The following is a 21,483-nucleotide window of genomic DNA, read 5'->3' as shown; positions in this document are numbered from 1 at the left end:
CCTTAATGTTCAATTTCGGGTACAGTTCTGGACTTTGGACTAAAGTTTGATTGAACCTTAACTTCCATGGGCCCGCTCATCCCTAGTCCTAGGTCATGGGTCTTTCAGCAGGGCAATGACCCGAAGCATACTTCAAGAAGCACTAAGAAATGGATGGAAATACAGTGCTGGAGAGTTCGAGTGCTCAGTGATACTTGGATATCATTCAAGTATCTGGGTACTTGGATGTGCACAGCGTTCATTGAGCATTGACTGATGGTCAGATTGAATGCTCTTATCCCCGCATGTTTGGTGCTTGTACGCAGTCAATAAACATGCGGGATTGCCTGCCAGTCACAGTAATGCCAAAGCCATCTTCATAGTGGTATTACTGTGATTAGCTGGCCACGTTACTTCATCAGTGGCTATAAAACGACTGGCGCCGCCATGCTCGGCTCACTGACGCCATTGCACAGCTCAGGGACAGATGTGATTGAAAGGAGAGGGTAGTTGTCCAGGCCTGTGTGTGCACCGTTTCATTAATCAGAGCCCTGTTATATTGCTACTGGTGCTGAACCATCATAGTAAAAGTCCTTCTAAGGGCTAATCTTGTTCTTTTTCTGTTTCTGTGCAATACATTCTGCATTTAGCCGAGGGACAACTGCCGGAGCAAAGAGAGTGGCTGAATACAGCCTCTAGGCAGGGCTTTGCAGTCCGTTTCTAAATAATAAAGCTGCTGCAGGTGACCACTTTTTTGGTGAAAAAATTGTCATCCATACAACCTGCAGGCCTACAACCTGCAGTAACCAACAAACCACTACATGACCAGCTCTACCCTCACCTACTGTAACCACTCCCATCCCTTGTAGATTGTGAGCCCTCGCGGTCACGGTCCGCTCTCCTCCTATACCAGTCGTGACTTGTATTGTTTAAGATTATTGTACTTGTTTTTTATTATGTACAGTCATGGTCAAAAGTATTGACATCCCTGCAATTCTGTCAGATAATACTCAGTTTCTTCCTGAAAATGATTGCAAACACAAATTCTTTGGTATTATTATCTTCATTTAATTTGTCTTAAATGAAAAAACACAAAAAGAATTGTCCTTATGCCAAATTGGATATAATTCCACACCAAACATAAAAAAGAGGGTGGACAAAAGTATTGGCACTGTGCGAAAAATCATGTGATGCTTCTCTAATTTGTGTAATTAACAGCACCTGTAACTTACCTGTGGCACCTAACAGATGTTGGCAATAACTAAATCACTCTTGCAGCCAGTTGACATGGATTAAAGTTGACTCAACCTCTGTCCTGTGTCCTTGTGTGTACCACATTGAGCATGGAGAAAAGAAAGAAGACCAAAGAACTGTCTGAGGACTTGAGAAACCAAATTGTGAGGAAGCATGAGCAATCTCAAGGCTACAAGTCCATCTCCAAAGACCTGAATGTTCCTGTGTCTACCGTGCGCAGTGTCATCAAGAAGTTAAAAGCCCATGGCACTGTGGCTAACCTCCCTAGATGTGGCCGGAAAAGAAAAATTGACAAGAGATTTCAACGCAAGATTGTGCGGATGTTGGATAAAGAACCTCCACTAACATCCAAACAAGTTCAAGCTGCCCTGCAGTCCGAGGGTACAACGGTGTCAACCCGTACTATCCGTCGGCATCTGAATGAAAAGGGACTGTATGGTAGGAGACCCAGGAAAACTCCACTTCTTACCCCGAGACATAAAAAAGCCAGGCTGGAGTTTGCCAAAACTTACCTGAAAAAGCCTAAAACATTTTGGAAGAATGTTCTTTGGTCAGATGAGACAAAAGTAGAGCTTTTAGGGCAAAAGCATCAACATAGAGTTTACAGGAGAAAAAAGAGGCATTCAAAGAAAAGTACACGGTCCCTACAGTCAAACATGGCGGAGGTTCCCTGATGTTTTGGGGTTGCTTTGCTGCCTCTGGCACTGGACTGCTTGACCGTGTGCATGGCATTATGAAGTCAGAAGACTACCAACAAATTTTGCAGCATAATTTAGGGCCCAGTGTGAGAAAGCTGGGTCTACCTCAGAGGTCATGGGTCTTCCAGCAGGACAATAACCCAAAACACACTTCAAAAAGCACTAGACAATGGTTTGAGAGAAAGCACTGGAGACTTCTAAGGTGGCCAGCAATGAGTCCAGACCTGAATCCCATAGAACACCTGTGGAGAGATCTAAAAATGGCAGTTTGGAGAAGGCACCCTTCAAATATCAGGGACCTGGAGTAGTTTGCCAAAGAAGAATGGTCTAAAATTCCAGCAGAGCATTGTAAGAAACTCATTGATGGTTACCGGAAGCGGTTGGTCGCAGTTATTTTGGCTAAAGGTTGTGCAACCAAGTATTAGGCTGAGGGTGCCAATACTTTTGTCTGGCCAATTTTTGGAGTTTTGTGTGAAATGATCAATGTTTTGCTTTTTGCTTCATTCTCTTTTGTGTTTTTTCATTTAAGACAAATTAAATGAAGATAATAATACCAAAGAATTTGTGTTAGCAATCATTTTCAGGAAGAAACTGAATATTATCTGACAGAATTGCAGGGGTGTCAATACTTTTGGCCATGACTGTATACCCCTTTTCACATGTAAAGCACCATGGAATAAATGATAATAATAATAATCCATACAGTTTAACATGTAAAATTACGGTGGCTAGAATTTTTAGAAAAAAAAAACACTTGGCCTGCTGCAGTTCACAAAATATTTTTGGTCCAAAAATTGACTGTCGTCATTCAATATGCAAATTGCCTCTTCAGAGAGGAAGAGGACTTGAACTCTACAGCGCCACTTGTTGATAGCATCAATCCTATAAGTCACTATCAACCCTTTAAGGAGTCTTGCAATATGACTTAGGATAAAAGCCAAATCAGAATCTCAGTTTGCAGAAACTATTTCAGGGTATTGCCATTTAGTGCAAAGTATGAGAACTGATTCGCTAGGTGAGAGGCTATGGACTGAGGTCTAAGGGGTAACGTTTTGTCTTATGGATAGTGACATACTGGTTTCTGGCATGCCAAGGTAAGGAGGCTTATTCGCCATGCATTGCGCCTCTGGGAATTTTAATATGGTCTTCCATACAGCTTAATGTGCTTTGTGTGAAATTACAGTGGTTTGAAATTTGTAAAAACCCACTTGGCCTGCTACAGGTGACCAAATTTATTAGAAAAAAATTCAGTTTTAACCCCTTAATGACCGCCGATACGCCTTAACGGCGGTAGTTAAGGGTACTTAAACCAAAGCGCCGTTAATTAATGGCGCTGTGGAAAAAGTAAATAGCGCCCCCCAGAGTCGGAATTTCTCTGTGGTCTCAGCTGCTGGGGGTAGCCGAGACCCCAGAGAACATGTTTCAGGTCAGATTTTACCGACCTAACGGCGACTGCAAGAAGAAAAACCCGCGATTTTGCATTTAATCTCTCTCTCCTCTGATGTGATCGCACCTCCCGGTGTCAACCCCCCCCCCCATCTTCCCACGGCTCCCGGTGTCTTCTTCCTGTAAGAAAATGGCGGGCGCATGTGCAGTGCGCCCGCCGAGATCTGCCGGCCGGCACCCAGCAGATTCCATTCAATCATTCCAGGTACATTTTGATCACTGTGATAAAAAAAAAATAAATAAAACCCCCCTTTATTACCCCCTTACTTAGGGAAAAATAATAAAATAAAAAATATATATTTATTTCCAATTTTCCATTAGGGTTACAATTGGGCTAAAGTGAGTTGGGCTAAAGTTAGGGTTAGGATTAGGGTTGCGATTAAGGTTATGGTATGTTTACACGTAGCATATGTTGTAAGGATTTGCTGCGGATTGAACGCTGCGTACAGGAAGTGGTTGTCACACCCAAAGTTACGGACATGCGGCTCATCTTTCTAGACCGCAGCATGTCTATTTATCTTGCAGGGAGACTCCGTCTCCACAAGATAAATAACCCAGTCTATGGATGGGATGCGGTGATTCCACGTGTTCACTGAACACATCCGGAATCACCGCACGTACAAAAGCCGGCAGCGCTTTGGGCGGAGCTGGGTATCCGCTGCGTCCAAAGTGCTGCCAGCACGGAACGTGGAAACATACCCTTAGGGTTGGGATTAGGGTTAGGGGGTGTGTTGGGGTTAGGGTTGTGATTAGGGTTATTGTTAGGGTTGGGACTAGGGTTAGGGGTGTGTTGGGGTTGTGATTAGGGTTATGGTTAGTGTTGGGATTAGGGATGTGTTGAGGATAGGGTTGGAGTTAGAATTGAGGGGTTTCCACTGTTTAGGCACATCAGGGGGTCTCCAGAATACAACATGGCACCACCATTGATTCCAGCCAATTTTGCGTTCAAAAAGTCAAACGGTGCTCCCACCCTTCTAAGATATGCCGTGCGCCCAAATAGTGGTTTCCCCCATATATGGGGCATCAGCATACTCAGGGCAAATTGCACAACAACTTTGGGGGTTTAATTTCTCATGTTACACTTGGGGAAAATAAAAAATTGGGGGCTAAATAATTTTTGTGGAATTTTTTTTTTTTATTTTCAAGGCTGTACGTTAAAAACTTCTGTGAAGCACTTGGGAGTACAAAGTGCTCACCACACATCTAGATAAGCTCCTTGGTGGATCCAGTTTCCAAAGTGGGGTCACTTGTGGAGGGTTTCTACTGTTTAGGCACATCAGGAGCTCTCCAAACGCAACATGACGCCCGCAGACCATTCCATCAAAGTCTGCATTCCAAAATGGCACTCCTTCCCTTTCAAGCCCAGACGTGTGCCCAAACATTGGTTCCCCTCACATATGGGGTACCAGCGTACTCAGGACAAATTGCACAACTTTTGTGGTCAAATTTCTCCTATTATCCTTGTGAAAGTAAAAATTTGGTGATGAAAACATCTCTTGTGGAAAAAAATGATTATTTATTTTTACGGCTTTGCGTTAAAACCTTATGTGAAGGGGGTTCAAAGTGCTCACCACACATCCAAATAAGTTCCTTAAGGGGTCTAGTTTCCAAAATGGTGTCACTTGTGGGGGCTTTCTACTGTTTAGGCACATCAGGGGCTCTCCAAACGCAACATGGCGACCGATCTCAATTCCAGCCAATTCTGCGTTGAAAAAGTCAAACGGTGCTCCTTCCTTTCGAAGCTCTGCCATGCACACAAACATAGGTTTACCCCCACATATGGGGTATCAGCATACTCAGGACAAATTGTACAAGAACTTTTGAGGTCCAATTCCTCTTGCTACCCTTGGTAAAATAAAAAATTGGGGGTGAAAAGATAATTTTTGTGAAAAAAATATGATTTTTTATTTTTTACTGCTCTACGCGTTATAAACTTCTGTGAAGCACTTGGGGGCTCAAAGTGCTCACCACACATCTAAATAAGTTCCTTAAGGGGTATAGTTTCCAAAGGGGTATAGTTTCCAAAATGGTGTCACTTGTGGGGGGTTTCCACTGTTTAGGCACATCAGGGGCTCTCCAAACGCAACATGGCATCCAATCTCAATTCCAGCCATTTCCGCATTGAAAAAGTCAAATGGCGCTCCTTCCCTTCCGAGCTCTGTTGGTTTACGCCCACATATGGGGTATTGGCGTATTCAGAAGAAATTGCACAACAAATTTTGAGGTTCAATTTCTCTTTTAACACTTGTGAAAATAAAAAAAATTGGTTCTGAAGTAAATTTTTTGTAATAAGTTAAATGTTAATTTTTTTCCTTCCACATTACTTCAGTTCCTGTGAAGCACGTAAAGGATTAATTAACTTCTTGAATGTGGTTTTGAGCACCTTGAGGGGTCCGGTTTTTAGAATGGTGTCACTTTTGGGTATTTTATGTCATGTACACCCCTCAAAGTGACTTTAAATGTGATATGGTCCCTTAAAAAAAATGGTTTTGTAAATTTTGTTGTAAAAATGAGAAATCGCTGGTCAACTTTTAACCCTTATAACTTCCTAACGAAAAAAAAAATTGTTTCCAAAATTGTGCTGATGTAAAGTAGACATGTGGGAAATGTTATTTATTAAAGGGAATCCTGTCACCCGAAATTTGCAGGCTATGTAAAGGCCCTGTGTCCGGTCCGATGGGCGGTGTTTCTTCTTTTCTCCACCCCATCCGTGGCCGCCGTCCGCGATATTTTCCAGAATTAGAGTAGTTCTCCATATTTTGCGCGTGCGCAAAGCAATATTGCCTAGCGCAGGCGCAGTATGCTTTGCCCAACTGTGCGCAAAGCCGAAAATCATTACTGCGTATGCACCGGTACACTATGTCCCGGAAGTATTTCGCTGTGTTCCGGGACATAGTGCACCGGCGCATGTGCAGTAATGATTTTCGGCTTTGCCTGCAGTTGGGCAAAGCATATTTGAATGAGGCCAGCCAATTGTTGCCTTCAAGGGTGTATGGATGATGCTCCTTAGAATTTTTTTCTGGCTTTTCACTGTGTGCACAGCCTTTATGAATGTAGAAGTACTACAACTACACTTTCTTAATATTTGAATGAGGCGCTCCAGTTGGTGCCTTCAATGGTGTATGGATGGCCCTGTTTACAATTTTTGGCAGGCTTTTCGCTATGTGTGCAGAAGTACCACAACTACACTTTGTTCAAAATATTTGAATGAGGCACTTAAGTTGGTGCCTTCAAGGGTATATGGATGATCCTGCTTGTAATTTTTTGCAAGCTATGCACTTTGTGTGTGCATAGCCTTTATGAGTCTAGGAGTACCACTACATGACAATTTGAAGAGAATGTGTAGGAGGCCCTCCTTTATGTCTAATACAGAGTGTATCTGTCCTTCTTGCATCAAATTTTTGGCATGTCTTGCTTCCTTCATAAATTACATTAATTTTTAAATAAAATATTTTAATTTTAATCTACTTAACTGATTGATGTTTTAAAATCCTTTTTCAATTTTGCCTTATATACAAGTCATTATACAGGAAAGAATGTGTCACGGTTCCACATCCCAGGGTGTCTGGGATGCAGTTACTGACAGCACGGCTGTCCAATCCGGTACAGGGGCGTGCTGAAACAGTCAGTACTTTGACAGCATGGCCATCCAATCTAGTTCAGGGGTGTGCTGAGCTATCAGTGTGTTGATTGACAGCTCAACTAGCTAATCTGTGACTGGAAGGCGTCGGCTGTCTCCAAGTGTTCACTATCCCGGGTGATTCAACAAGTGACGTTTGTTATCCCTGTACCTTGAGTTCTGTATGCTTGATCTGTTGCCTGGACCTTGAACTTCATTCTGACCATCCACCTGTTTAACCCCTTCTGCTCTGATCAGTTATCCTCCCAGTACTCTGACATCGGAACGTTACCTGACTACGCTTTTGTCTCTTCCTTCTGTTTATGATGTACCCTCCTGGCTTCTGACCTTGGACTCCTTGACCACTCTGACTCAGGCTTGACTGTGAGAAGTGACTAATGTAACAGAAAGTTTCTTAACATTTTTTCCCTGTAAACTTAGATTCTGAATGTTTTATGGTCAGTCCTTAAAGTGGAGTAAAAATGTGACACCGTTGTTTTCAGCAGCGATATTGGAGTCAGAGAGGCTTCCAGGGGTCTTCTCCATGCTGTTCGCCTTCATTTCAATATTTTCACTGCAATCACAAATAGAGGGAAACAAAGCGCTGGAGAGTTCTGAAGTGGCCAGCAATAAATCTGGATCTAAATCCCATTGAACACCAGTGGAGAGATCTTAAAATTCCTGTTCGGAGAAGGCACCCTTCAAATATGAGAGACCTAGAGCAGTTTTCAATAGAAGAGTGGTCCACAATTCCAGCTGAGAGGTGGAAGATTTTTGATGGTTATAGGAAGCGACTGATTGCAGTTATTTATTCCAAAGGGTGTGCAATCAAAGGGTGCCAACAATTTCGTATGGCTCATTTTAGGGGTTGTGTGTGAAATTATATCCAATTTGCCATTTTTTCTGGGGGGTTTTTTGTGTATCTTGTTGCAAAACACACAAAGGAAATAAACATGTGTATAACAAAACATGTGCAATTGCAATAATTTTCTGAGAGAAATACTTCACTTTCTGGAACAATTTCAAAAGGTGCCAACACTTCCGGCCTCAACTGTACTTTTGAAAAGTATTTTGCTTTTCCTCAAACGTAGGGTCAATTTTAAGCAAATGCACTATGGATGTGTTTTTACACCCATATAATGTACATAAATCCTGGTATAACCAAGAATCTGTTCACCGAAACTAACATCCTAGGTCCTTATGATGCAATTAGTTCGGATCCTCATATTTGAGATGGGGTAAAAGGTACATTGTGCAAAATCAGGTGTGAAAGGCCTCAGATTACAGTCACACCAGGAAGATATTGGTGTGGCATTGTGGGTTATGTCAACTTTGTACAGAATTTTTATCCATTGTTCACTTGCTTCCTAAATGCAAAATTAAAAAGTAATTAAACATTTAACTTTTTTTATATTCTTTAAGCCCTTTAATTACAACCATACTATTCACAACAGAACATAGATCAGAAGATGAACATTAGACATTTTTTCCATTTCACTGGACAAAAATAACCAATTTAGAAAATGATGGCAGCAACACATATCAAAAGAAGTTGGGACAGGATCATGTCTACCATCTGTGCAGCATCTTCTTCACTCTTTAAAAGAGTCTGTACATGTGTGTGAAAAGAGGAGACCAATTGCTGGAGTTTTATGAGAAGAATTTTGCCCCACTCTTGTCTGATGTAGGAATCTAGCTATTCAGAGTCCTGGGTGTTCTTTGCAAGATTTTTAATTTTATAATGTGCCACATGTTTTCTATTGGTGAGATGTCTAGACTGTAGGTGGCCAGTTCACCACCTAACCTCTTCTTCTGTGAAACCACGCTGTTTTGATGGGTGCAGTACGTGATTTAGCATTCTCTTGCAGAAATATAAGACATCTGGATGGGAGAATATGTTGTTCTAAAACCTCTATATAATGCTCAGCATTGATGGCACCTTTCAATATGTGTAAGCCGCCCATGTCATAGGCACTAATATAACCCAATACCATCAGAGATGCAAGCTTTGGAACTGTGTGCTAATAAGCTGGACGGTCCCTCTTTCCATAAAGAAATTGAAATTTTGATTCATCTGACCACAGAACAATTTTCCATTTTGACCCAGCCCATTTTAAATGAATTTTGGCCCAGAGAAAAAAAAAAAAAAGCAGTATTTCTTGATTGTGTTGATATATGAATTTTTCTTTCCATGTATTTGTGGATTGAACATCAAACTGTGTTCACATACAATGATTCCTGACACCATGCAGCGATTTGCACAGTTAAATCATGCCTGTTTTTAATGTAGTACCACTTGAAGGCCTGTAGCTCACAACATTCAATATTGACCAATGGCCTTGTCCACATGGATTTCCCCATAATCACTGATATTTTTTTTTTTAATATATTATATACTACAGATGATCCGTTATTTGGTCTTTTCAATTTTACACTATGAAACATTTTTCTGAAATTGATACACACTTTTTAGATGCATTTGTTCACAAGTTGGTGAACCTCTGATTATCTTTGTTGTTGAGAGACTCTGCCTCTCTAACATGGCTCTTTTTATACAGTCATGTGACTTAGCCGAATGGAGTAAGAAGGAGGATGGCATCATATGAAGATGGGAGGCGCCGCCCCCGCCGAGTATAATCTAACTTGTTTTTCTTATCTTTCAGGTTATGTCGGGGGGGGGGGGGGCTATCTACAGCATTACAGAATGCTGTAGATAAGCCCCTGATGGCGGTGCCGGCAGCTGATAGGGCTAAAATGGGGTGACAGATTCCCTTTAAGCTCTTGCCTCCTGAGCTACACACTTCTAAGATGTCTTGGCCCGCGGCCAGTCCATGCATCAAAGTCCATACACAGACTGTTTTTCGCAGATGTCTGAATTGAGCCTTAGGCACAGCAGGAGGGTTGCAAACAGATCTGCAGTGGATAGGGAGGAAAGTATCTTTTAAAGGATAAAAAACAGGCTATAGACAGAAAGGAAGGTCTGTGGAGAGAAAACTACAATGTTGGTGTTGTGCTGATATAGGACAGTAAATGAAGACAGGAGCACCATGGATACACACAGACCTCATCCCGCCATCCAGCCTATATTACTGTGAGAGACATTCCCACAAAAGTAAAATCTGATAATTCGATCATTCTGCAAACTGCAGATCAAAGAGTCTGAAGATAAATGAACTAAAGAAGGCTGCAGACTTAACCAGTGCAAAGGTAACCACTAACATGTAAAAATCATTTTTTTCTATATCAAAATTACACAACGTTACAGCTATCCTGATAAACTCATACCTTCTTTAGCACAGGCAAGACCTCCAGAGCCTCCGCCAATCACGAGCAAGTCATAGTCAAAATGGATTGCTGTGGAAAAAAAAGAAATGATCAATTACACAAAACAGGGTATAGTTTTCTATTAGAAACAAAAATGTTATGCAAGAGTATGACAGATCTGCCTGCGCCATAGTCACATAGTTCACTATGCTCCATGTGCCATCACACAATGACCTGTAAGAATATAAAGGTACAGTGAATCCCCCCAAGCACCATGGTGTCTGTGGCCCAAGTACAAATGGCTGTGTTCTAGCTTCATGCACAGGTGACAGAAAGTGCCATAGGCATGGGGAGAGATACTGTAAAGAAACAGCAGCAATGTTTCATAAACTACATGTGTTTCTTACTTCCTTTCACTGACAACTAAAGGGCCAACTCCTGAAATGCAACCTCATACCATTAACCCTCCTGTACCAATCTTTAGAGCTGGAACAATGCAGTCATTCAGGTAACGGTCTCCAGGTATTCCCAAAACTCAGATTTGTCTATTATAGTGACAGAAGTGTTGTCTATCACTTCACAGAACATGTTTCCACTGCTCTAGAGCTCAACGGAGTCATATTTATACCACTTCATCCAAAGCCTATCATTGTGCTTGGTAATGTAAGGCTTCCATGTAGCGTCTTGGCCATGAAAACTCGTGTCATAAAGCTCCAGGTTATGTGCTGATATTAAAGGGAATCTGTCACCTATTTTTTTGACTATCAGCTGCTGGCACCGCCATCAGGGGCTTATCTACAGCATTCTGCAATTCTGTTGAAGGCAAAGCAGAGTCCTGCAGTGCGCAGGCGCCGGACCTCTCTGAACTTTCCCGGCACCTGCGCACTGCAGTACTCTGCTCTGCCCTCAACATGGCAGAGCAGTGCGCCGAAGCCGCGATGGGAAGCACAGAAGAGGATGTCACCGCTAGAAGATGGGAGGTGCCGGATCGGACAGCAACACCCAACGGACCAAAACCGGATCCGGACCGCCCCTGGGTGAGTATAATCTAACTCGTTTTTCTTCTCTTTCAGGTTAAATCGGGGGTTTATCTACAGCATTACAGAATGCTATAGATAAGCCCCTGATGGCGGTGCCGGCAGCTGATAGTCGAAAAAATAGGTGACAGATTCCCTTTAATGCCAGAGGAGACTTGATCTCTGCAGTTAACGAGACAGCAGAATGTTGGTGACTTATGCGCCACAGAACTTGGCGACTACGCACTGTAACTTTACACGATCTGTCACTTTGTGGCTGAGTTGCTGTGGTTTCTTAATGCCTCTACTTCCCATTAATACCACATACAGTTGATTGTGGTTAAAGAAAATTCATGAGCAGACTTGTTACAATGGCGGCATCTTATCACAGGACGGCACTAGAATTCACTGAGTCTTTGGGAACAAGATACTTTTCCACAAATATTTTTAAATGCAGACTGCATGGCTACTGGCTGGATGTCACTGTATATACAAAAGGCAATGGGACAGAATGAAAAACCTGAATTCAAAGAGTAAGAAGTGTTTTTCCAAAACATTTGTCCATACAGTGTATTAATAGGTATAATCTAAGAAAAAAAAAAAGAAACCTTTCTTCTCACCCCCATTGTCTTTTTTCGTCCTCTCTCATTCTCGGGTCCTCTACCAGAGGCCTGGGAGTTTGAGGGTTCTGCGCAGGATCTTAGTTGTTCCCTGCATTGTGCTTTTCTGGACAGAGCTCAGATGTTGCTCCTGGGATCTGTTGTAGCCATTTTCCCAACTTAGGGGTCACTGCTCCAAGTGCTCCTATCACCACTGGAATCACTGTTGCCTTCACCTTCCACATCTTCTCCAGTTCTCCTTTGAGGCCCTGGTATTTCTCCAGCTTCTCATATTCCTTCTTTCTGATGTTGCTGTCACTTGGCACTGTCACATCACTTAGCACTGTCACATCTATTATCATTGCTGTGTTCTGATCCTTTTCTACTATCACAATGTCTGGTTGGTTAGCACCTGCTTATATCTCTGGATCTTGAAGTCCCAAAGGTTTTTAGCCCTTTCATTCTCCATCACTTTCTCTGGGGTCTCCCACCTGGACTTAGCCCATATGCTGTGCAGATGTTCCTGTATACAATTCTCTTACCTGGTTGTGGTGTTCAGTATGTGCTGTTCCTGATTGCATTTTGCATCCTGACACTATGTGTTGGACTGTTTCTGAGGTTTCTTTACATAGTCTGCACCTTGGGTCTTGTCTTGTGTGGTATATTCCTGCTTTTATGGATCTGGTACTTAGTGCTTGCTCTTGTGCCGTTATCATTAGTGCCTCTGTGCTGTCTCGGAGTCCAGCTTTCTCCAGCCATTGGTAGGATTTCTCCATATCAGCCACCTCCATTATCTATCGATGGTACATCCCATGCAGCAGCTTGTCTTGCCATGGCGCTTCATGTTCCTGTTCTTCCTTCCAGATCTGTTGTTGTTGCCTTAGGCTTTCTCTCAGCACCTCATCTTTTGGTGCCATTTTTCCGATGTATTTCTGGATACTCCTTGTTTCATCCATGATGGTGGCTTGCATGCTTATAAAGCCTCAACCACCCTCCTTTCTGTTGGTATACAACATATATATTCTGTTGGTGCTATACTTAGGGTGGAGATCTGCATGCATTATGAGAAGCTTTTGTGTCCTCACATTTGCTGCTGCCATTTCTTCTTTTGGCCAGCACACTATGCCAGCAGGGTATCTGATAACTGGCAGGGCCTATGTTTTGATTTAATTCTTCCCATTGAGCTGGCTCTTCAGGACCTGTCTTTTACCCTTTGATGGTATTTGGATGTTGCTGCTTTCCTTGCCTCCTCTTCATGGTTACCATATTCTTGTGGGATGCCAAGGTACTTGCAGCATGTCTGTACTTCTGTGTGCCCTGCTGGTAATTTCACTCCATCAGTCTTGATTACCTTGCCTCCCTTTATTACCAACTGACCGCACTTCTCCAGTCCGAAGGACATCTCGATGTCTTTGTTGTAGATCCTTGTCAGGTGGATCAGTGAATTTATGTCTCATTCGTTTTTCGCATACAGCATGATGTCATCCATGTAGAGGCGATAGCTGATAGTGCTTCCACTCTTGAACTTGTATCCATAGCCAGACTCTGTAATTATCTGACTAAGGGGGTTCGAGCCTATGCAGAATAGCAATGGGGAAAGTGCATCACCTTGGTAGATTCCGCATTTGATGGTCACTTGTGCTAGTTGTCTTGAGTTGACTTCCAATATTGTTCTCCATAGCCCCATTAAGTTTCTTAGGAAGGTTCTTAATTTCCTGTTGACATTGTAGAGAGCCAAGCATTCACAGATCCATGTGTGTGGTATTGAGTCATAGGCTTTCCTGTGGTCAATCCAGGTTTTGCTGAGATTGGTCTGTCTGGAACTTGAGTGCTCCATCTACTAGAAGCTGGTGCTTAGAGCCTCTGGTGTTGGTCCCAATGCCTTTCTGAGCTGGATTCATGTACTGGTTCACATGTTTCTGTAGCTTGGTAGCTATGATGCCTGACAGGAGTTTCCAAGTTGTTGTAAGGCAAGTTATTGGGCGGTAGTTGGATGGAACTGTTCCTTTGTGAGGATCCTTCATGATCAGCACTGTTCTTCCTTGTGTTAGCCAAGCTGGGTGGTGGCCTGCTTCTAACAGTTGGTTCATCTGCTTTGCCATGCATTTATGTACCGCTGTTAATTTCTTTAGCCAGTAGGTGTGGATGTCTGGGTCAGGTGCTGTCCAGCTCTTCATGTTCTTGACCCACTCTTGGATGTCTGCTTCTGTAATGGTGACTGGTTCTTGCTCTAGGTGGTTGCTGTGTTTCATTCTCAGATCTTGCAGCCACATTGCACTGGTGTTGTGCGTTTTTTCCTTCTCCCATATGTTCCTCCAGTATTGTTCAGTTTCTGCTATTGGTGGAGTTGTTGCCTTTTTTGCTGTTACTGTGTAGTTGGGAGTACACCTTGGATGGTTCTTTGGAGAACAGGGCATTTATCTTCCTGGCCTCAGCTTATCTAGTGTAATTCCCTAGTCTTGCAGTGAGTACTGTGAGCCTTTATTTAGCAGTTTCTATGGCTTCAGTTGGGGTCAGGCCTTTGTACTTGTCCAGTTGGTCTTATTCTTGATCTTTACACCTTTCTGTATTTCTGTTAGTTGACTGACTTCTATTCGTGTCACCTTTATCTTTGTCTCCACTCTTCTTTTCCAAGGGGGGCACGTACTTCTGTTCTTGCTGGTTGTATAGCCAATATTTTCCATGATTGCTGATGCAGTAGCATAGATCAGTTTATTAGTTTGAGTTATAGTGGTGGATATTATTGAAGCAAGTGCTCTATTGGCATCTTCTAGCATACTGTCTGGTGGTGTTTCTTTGCTGAGCCTTGGCAGTCGATCTCTGGTACTGATGGCATTTAGTTTATCTAAGATCTTCTGTTTAAGATCAGCTGCAATGCTCTCTAGTTGCAGGATTTGATCCGGAGTTTCAGCTGGTTGCACATGTTCTTCCAGGTCTTCATGTGGGGTGGATGTGGAGTGCAGTTGATCCAAGTCGTAATAATAGCTTTCTCTTTAAGGGTATGTTTCCACTAAGCGAATTGCCGAAAAGCCAGCTCCGCCCAAAGCCCCGCTCCTTTCTGTATGAGCGGTGATTCCGGATTTGTTCATTGAACACATGCGGTATCACCGCATCGCATACATAGCCCGGGTTATTTACCTTGCGGAGACTGAGCGTATCCGCAAGGCAAAAAGACATGCTGCGTTCTATAAAGAGTCTAAGACGTGCCGCATGTCCGGTTTCGTGGGTGTGTCACCTACGTATTAGGACGCATAGTGGAGATGGGATCTAATAAAATCCCTTCCACTATGCTGTAACATCTGGACCCTGCGGATTAAACACTGCGGCTGAATGCAGCGTTCAATCCGCAGCAAATCCAGATGTAATACGGGCCGTGGAAACATATCCTATGACGTTGAAACGTTGGGTGACTAGTTGTTTCTCGCTCAGTGGACATGCATGTCTCGTGTCCATCCAGTGTTTCCTCATAAGCTTCATATATCCTCTCACATATTTCCCCGTATATATCCGTCCATAAACTCAGGCACCCATCCCCTCACCATCTCTGTGGTGGCTACTTTCCTCACAGTCTGGCATAAGACTCCCTCTGGTGTGCCTATTTTACCCTTCGCATCTTATGAGGACACACACTCTTCCTTACAAGAATAAGCCTCTTTGCTCCTCTATGTAATGGCGGTACTCTCATGCAGGTGTGCTCATCTCCCTCCCCTGGAACATACTATGCAGACAGCAGTGCATTATGGAGCAATTTTTTTGCTTCTATATTGGCCCTCACCGAGTCTTAGGTGCTGTGCGCCATATGGAGTCACTACTACCCTCACACACTTGCTAGTTGTCTATGGCACAGAAATTCAGCTGGCTCCAAAACTCATGGTAAGCATAAACAAGAAAATATCTAGCTATTGCCAAGAGATTTAATTCTTTTTAAAAAATATATATTTTATTGATACATGTTAAAAAACATGGTTAGAACCAAGGAAACACTAGGCCTATGCGTTTCAAGCATGCCTTTAAGAGCTTGTTTGTATCTCATAGACCTTGAGTTTTTTTTTTATCCTTGTTTTTTTTGCATGTATCAATATATTATTTTTTAGAATTATAATGCACAGATTGGCCGTGGGTCTCCCAACCCGAACGTGACAGCTTCGTCACGCTTTGGTCAGGAGACCCCGCGGCCAATCAGCATTGTGGTCCAATCTCAGAACGCTTTGTACGGATGTCTGGATGTGCCCTAACAGTCCCATAAATGAGGCATGATAACATTAGGTAACCGGGGGGTACCACCACAGCAACAAGATCAATGGTAACCCATAGCAACCAACAGACTACAACAGTTCTGGGCAGTTCAGGATACACAGTGACTGTTAGTGCCAGATGCCCGAAAAGGTGCATTCTGGTTTGGGAAAATCCCAGCTGCAGTTTGATAAAAAATAAACAAAAAAGACCCGTTACTTACTCACCCTCCCTGTTATACAACACAAACCGCCGAGCTCATTGATTGGCTGCAGCGCTACAGACATGATTTTAGCGCACCAGGAAATGCCACAGAGACTCTTTTGCTGGACCCGAGGGGAGAGAGAAAAGCCACTTTTTTTTTTTTTTAATTTCTGACTTTAAATAGCAGCCAGGGAAAGGCGTTATCCAAATCTGGAAAACCCGACTTTCCATCCTCACACACCAGTGTGCACACGGCTCTGGGAAGGGGAGGGGTTCCTAGGAACATGCGGCTCAGGGGGGGAGGGTTCAGGGTGAGGTCCTTGGGACACGCGGTTCTGGGGTGCGGGGTCCTGAGGAGGCGCAGCTCTAGGGGGGACATGCGGCTCTGGTGGAGGGCGGTGGGGACGGCGCGGCTCTTGTGGAGGGTGGTGGGAACAGCACGGCTCGGGGGGGGACACGTGGCTCTGGTGGAGGGTGGTGGGGACAGCACGGCTCTGGGTGGGGGGCTGGGAACATGTGGCTCTGGTGGAGGGTGGTGGGGACGGCGCGGGTCTGGGTGGGGGGCTGGGGACACGTGGCTCTGGTGGAGGGTGATGGGGACGGCATGGCTCTGGGAACATGTGGCTCTGGTGGAGGGTGGTGGGTACAGCGCTGTTCTGGTGGAGGGGACGGCATGGCTAGGGGGGGGCTTAGGACATGTGGCTGTGGTGGGGACAGCGCGGTACTGGTGAAGGGGGACGGCGCGGGTCTGGGTGGGGGGCTGGGGACACGTGGCTCTGGTGGAGGGTGATGGGGACGGCATGGCTCTGGGGGATGAGAACATGTGGCTCTGGTGGAGGGTGGTGGGGACAGCGCGGTTCTAGTGAAGGGGGACAGCACGGCTCTGGGTGGGGGGCTGGGAACATGTGGCTCTGGTGGAGGGTGGTGGGGACAGCACGGCTCTGGGTGGGGGGCTGGGAACATGTGGCTCTGGTGGAGGGTGGTGGGGACAGTACGGCTCTGGGTGGGGGGCTGGGAACATGTGGCTCTGGTGGAGGGTGGTGGGGACGGCACGGGTCTGGGTGGGGGGCTGGGGACACGTGGCTCTGGTGGAGGGTGATGGGGACGGCATGGCTCTGGGGGCTGGGAACAAGTGGCTCTGGTGGAGGGTGGTGGGGACAGCGCGGTTCTGGTGGAGGGGACGGCATGGCTGGGGGGGCTTGGGACATGTGGCTGTGGTGGGGACAGCGCGGTACTGGTGAAGGGGGACGGCGCGGGTCTGGGTGGGGGGCTGGGGACACGTGGCTCTGGTGGAGGGTGATGGGGACGGCATGGCTCTGGGGGCTGAGAACATGTGGCTCTGGTGGAGGGTGGTGGGGACAGCGCGGTTCTAGTGAAGGGGGACAGCACGGGTCTGGGTGGGGGGCTGGGAACATGTGGCTCTGGTGGAGGGTGGTGGGGCCAGCACGGCTCTGGGTGGGGGGCTGGGAACATGTGGCTCTGGTGGAGGGTGGTGGGGACGGCGCGGGTCTGGGTGGGGGGCTGGGGACATGTGGCTCTGGTGGAGGGTGGTGGGGACAGCACGGCTCTGGGTGGGGGGCTGGGAACATGTGGCTCTGGTGGAGGGTGGTGGGGACGGCGCGGGTCTGGGTGGGGGGCTGGGAACATGTGGCTCTGGTGGAGGGTGGTGGGGACGGCGCGGGTCTGGGTGGGAGGCTGGGGACACGTGGCTCTGGTGGAGGGTGATGGGGACAGCGCGGTTCTAGTGAAGGGGGACAGCACGGGTCTTGGTGGGGGGCTTGGGACACGTGGCTCTGGTGGTGAGTGGTTAGGACCCAAAGCTCTGCCCTTCTCCTGCCACTGACAATTAGGTGACATGTAACGTGCCTGACAAGTGACAGAGGCGGGCGGTCTCACAATCATTCTGCCACACCGCTGACACAACCCATCACTACTCCGCAGATACCTGCTAAGCCCCGACTACACGTGAGCAGCAAGAGGCCACTTCTTCTCGCCCGGCACCGCCACAGGGCCGCCATGTGTGCGAGGACCCCGAGGTCTGTCCGTTTGGTGCCTGCTCAGAAAAACTTAAAACTACGCCGACACTCGGGGGTTTTCCTCCAGATGTTATTACAGCGTTATCAGAAGTAATCACAATGAGTATGAAGTGTAGCATTAATTGTTTGTTATTAATGTCATCTGTATAACCACGCCCCTCCCCTGCGGTCATGTGACCCGGCTCACACGAGTATGTATTCCCGCCGCGAGTCCGTCCGTACAGGGCTGGTGTCTGTGTGAGGGAAGGGAACCGTGCATGGAGGAGGCGGGCTGCACGAGTCGTGGGTTCCCTCCTGCGTTCTGCTTATTGTAGCAGCGAGCTCTGTGATGATGTCAGGGAGGTTCGTGTGCAAATTGATTACTGTCCCTGTGTCACAGAACTACGTGGTCAAAAATAACAAGTAATCAGTTTCTAATCTGCCGGCTGCTGTGACGGCCGGGCCCATATTCTGAGGGCTCGCTGACCGCCGGTCCAGGTTTATCATGAGCTTTTACAGCTAAGGCCAAGTTCACACTAGGTGTTTTTAATGGTAATTTTTCAGCAGTGTTTTCCCAGTACTGGCAAAGCCTATGACATTTCAGAAGTCTCATGCACACTGTCACACACATTGTTTTTTTGTCGTCAGCATTTTATGCTTAGCATGGTTTTTTGGACATAGAGCATGTCACTTCTTTCAGCGGTTCAGTGTTTTTCTCCCATACAAAGCTGAAGTTGGTTTCTTATTCGGCTAATTTTTACTTTCTGCTTTTTTCAGGTTTTTCAATAAAAATAAAACATTCTAAGTATACAATAATATGCAATCATGTGTCCTTTAGTGAATACACTTAAAAACAGATAAAAAAAATAGAAGGCTGGCACAAAAATGGGCATCAAAGTGGGCACTGAGGTATGGTATTGAAGGGGTTAAATGGCTTTGTGCCACTGATCTGACACCTGATTTACAAACCTTGTGATGCCCCACATCAAGTTCATGTCAATCCAGCCTGGCACAAATGGGTTATCGGCATCAAAACTGGCATCAAAGTGGGCAGATAACCAATTTTTACACGTCACATGTGAATAATTAACAGCTAAATTTAAGGGGTTAAATGCCTTTGTGCCACTGATCTAACACCTGATTTACATACCTACTGATGCCCCACATGAAATCCATGTCTCTCCAGTCTGGCACAAATGGGTTATCGGCATCAGAACTGGCATCAAAGTGGTCAAATCACCCATTTTCACAGATTTGAATAAGTAACAGCTATTTTGAAGGGGTTAAATGCCTTTGTGCCACTGATCTAACACCTGATTTACATACCTACTGATTCCCCACATGAAATCCAAGTCACTCCAGCCTGGCACAAATGGGTTATCGGCATCAGAACTGGCATCAAAGTGGGCAAATCGCCCATTTTCACAGATTTGAATAAGTAACAGCTATTTTTAAGGGGTTAAATGCCTTTGTACCACTCATCTAACACCTGATTTACATACCTACTGATGCCCCACATGAAATCCAAGTCACTCCAGCCTGGCACAAATGGGTTATCGGCATCAGAACTGGCATCAAAGTGGGCAAATTGCCCATTTTCACAGATTTGAATAAGTAACAGCTATTTTTAAGGGTTTAAATGCCTTTGTGCCACTCATCCAACACCTGATTTACATACCTACTGATGCCCCACATGAAATCCATGTCTCTCCAGCCTGGCACAAATGGGTTCTGGGCAACAGAACTGGCATCAAATTGGTCAAATCACCCATTTTCACAGATTTGAATAAGTAACAGCTATTTTTAAGGGGTTAAATGCCTTTGTGCCACTCATCTAACACCTGATTTACATACCTACTGATGCCCCACATGAAATCCATGTCACTCCAGCCTGGCACAAATGGGTTATCGGCATCAGAACTGGCATCAAAGTGGGAAAATCACCCATTTTCACAGATTTGAATCTGTGAAAATGGGCGATTTGCCCACTTTGATGCCAGTTCTGATGCCGATGAAAATGGGTGATTTGCCCACTTTGATGCCAGTTCTGATGCCGATAACCCATTTGTGCCAGGCTGGAGTGACATGGATTTCATGTGGGGCATCAGTAGGTATGTAAATCAGGTGTTAGATGAGTGGCACAAAGGCATTTAACCCCTTAAAAATAGCTGTTACTTATTCAAATCTGTGAAAATGGGCGATTTGACCACTTTGATGCCAGTTCTGATGCCGATATCCCATTTGTGCCAGGCTGGAGAGACATGGATTTCATGTGGGGCATCGGTAGGTATGTAAATCAGGTGTTAGATGAGTGGCACAAAGGCATTTAACCCCTTAAAAATAGCTGTTACTTATTCAAATCTGTGAAAATGGGTGATTTGACCACTTTGATGCCAGTTCTGATGCCGATAACCCATTTGTGCCAGGCTGGAGTGACATGGATTTCATGTGGGGCATCAGTAGGTATGTAAATCAGGTGTTAGATGAGTGGCACAAAGGCATTTAACCCCTTAAAAATAGCTGTTACTTATTCAAATCTGTGAAAATGGGCGATTTGACCACTTTGATGCCAGTTCTGATGCCGATAACCCATTTGTGCCAGGCTGGAGAGACATGGATTTCATGTGGGGCATCAGTAGGTATGTAAATCAGGTGTTGGATGAGTGGCACAAAGGCATTTAACCCCTTAAAAATAGTTGTTACTTATTCGAATCTGTGAAAATGGGCGATTTGCCCACTTTGATGCCAGTTCTGATGCCGATAACCCATTTGTGCCAGGCTGGAGAGACATGGATTTCATGTGGGGCATCAGTAGGTATGTAAATCAGGTGTTAGATGAGTGGCACAAAGGCATTTAACCCCTTAAAAATAGCTGTTACTTATTCAAATCTGTGAAAATGGGTGATTTGCCCACTTTGATGCCAGTTCTGATGCCGATAACCCATTTGTGCCAGGCTGGAGTGACATGGATTTCATGTGGGGCATCAGTAGGTATGTAAATCAGGTGTTAGATGAGTGGCACAAAGGCATTTAACCCCTTAAAAATAGCTGTTACTTATTCAAATCTGTGAAAATGGGCGATTTGCCCACTTTGATGCCAGTTCTGATGCCGATAACCCATTTGTGCCAGGCAGGAGAGACATGGATTTCATGTGG

At 45.0% G+C, this 21,483-nt stretch overlaps 1 protein-coding gene across 2 annotated transcripts in view; it reads right to left on the bottom strand.

The window, feature by feature from the left end:
• TXNRD2 (thioredoxin reductase 2) overlaps positions 1–18,608 on the bottom strand; it is a 177,407-nt gene extending 158,799 nt beyond the window's left edge. The window contains exons 1-2 of one of the 2 annotated variants that reach the window (XM_073559079.1): positions 18,536–18,608; positions 10,282–10,350 (exon numbers count right to left, since the gene is read on the bottom strand). Coding sequence is in view for 1 of the 2 variants with exons in the window: in XM_073559078.1 (XP_073415179.1) it covers positions 10,282–10,350; positions 18,258–18,330 (142 nt within the window). In the remaining variant the exon portion in view is untranslated. Of the gene's footprint in view, positions 1–10,281; positions 10,351–18,257; positions 18,450–18,535 lie in introns of those variants that run through there. The other variant, XM_073559078.1, reaches the window with a different exon arrangement.
• Between the last annotated feature and the right edge of the window lie 2,875 nt (positions 18,609–21,483).

Source organism: Dendrobates tinctorius, unplaced genomic scaffold (assembly GCF_039654945.1).
Source record: "Dendrobates tinctorius isolate UK_male_01 unplaced genomic scaffold, ASM3965494v1 ptg000265l, whole genome shotgun sequence".
NCBI classification, from domain to species: domain Eukaryota; kingdom Metazoa; phylum Chordata; class Amphibia; order Anura; family Dendrobatidae; genus Dendrobates; species Dendrobates tinctorius.
Note: the sequence above shows the minus strand (reverse complement) of the source record. Positions and strands in the feature narration are given on the sequence as shown.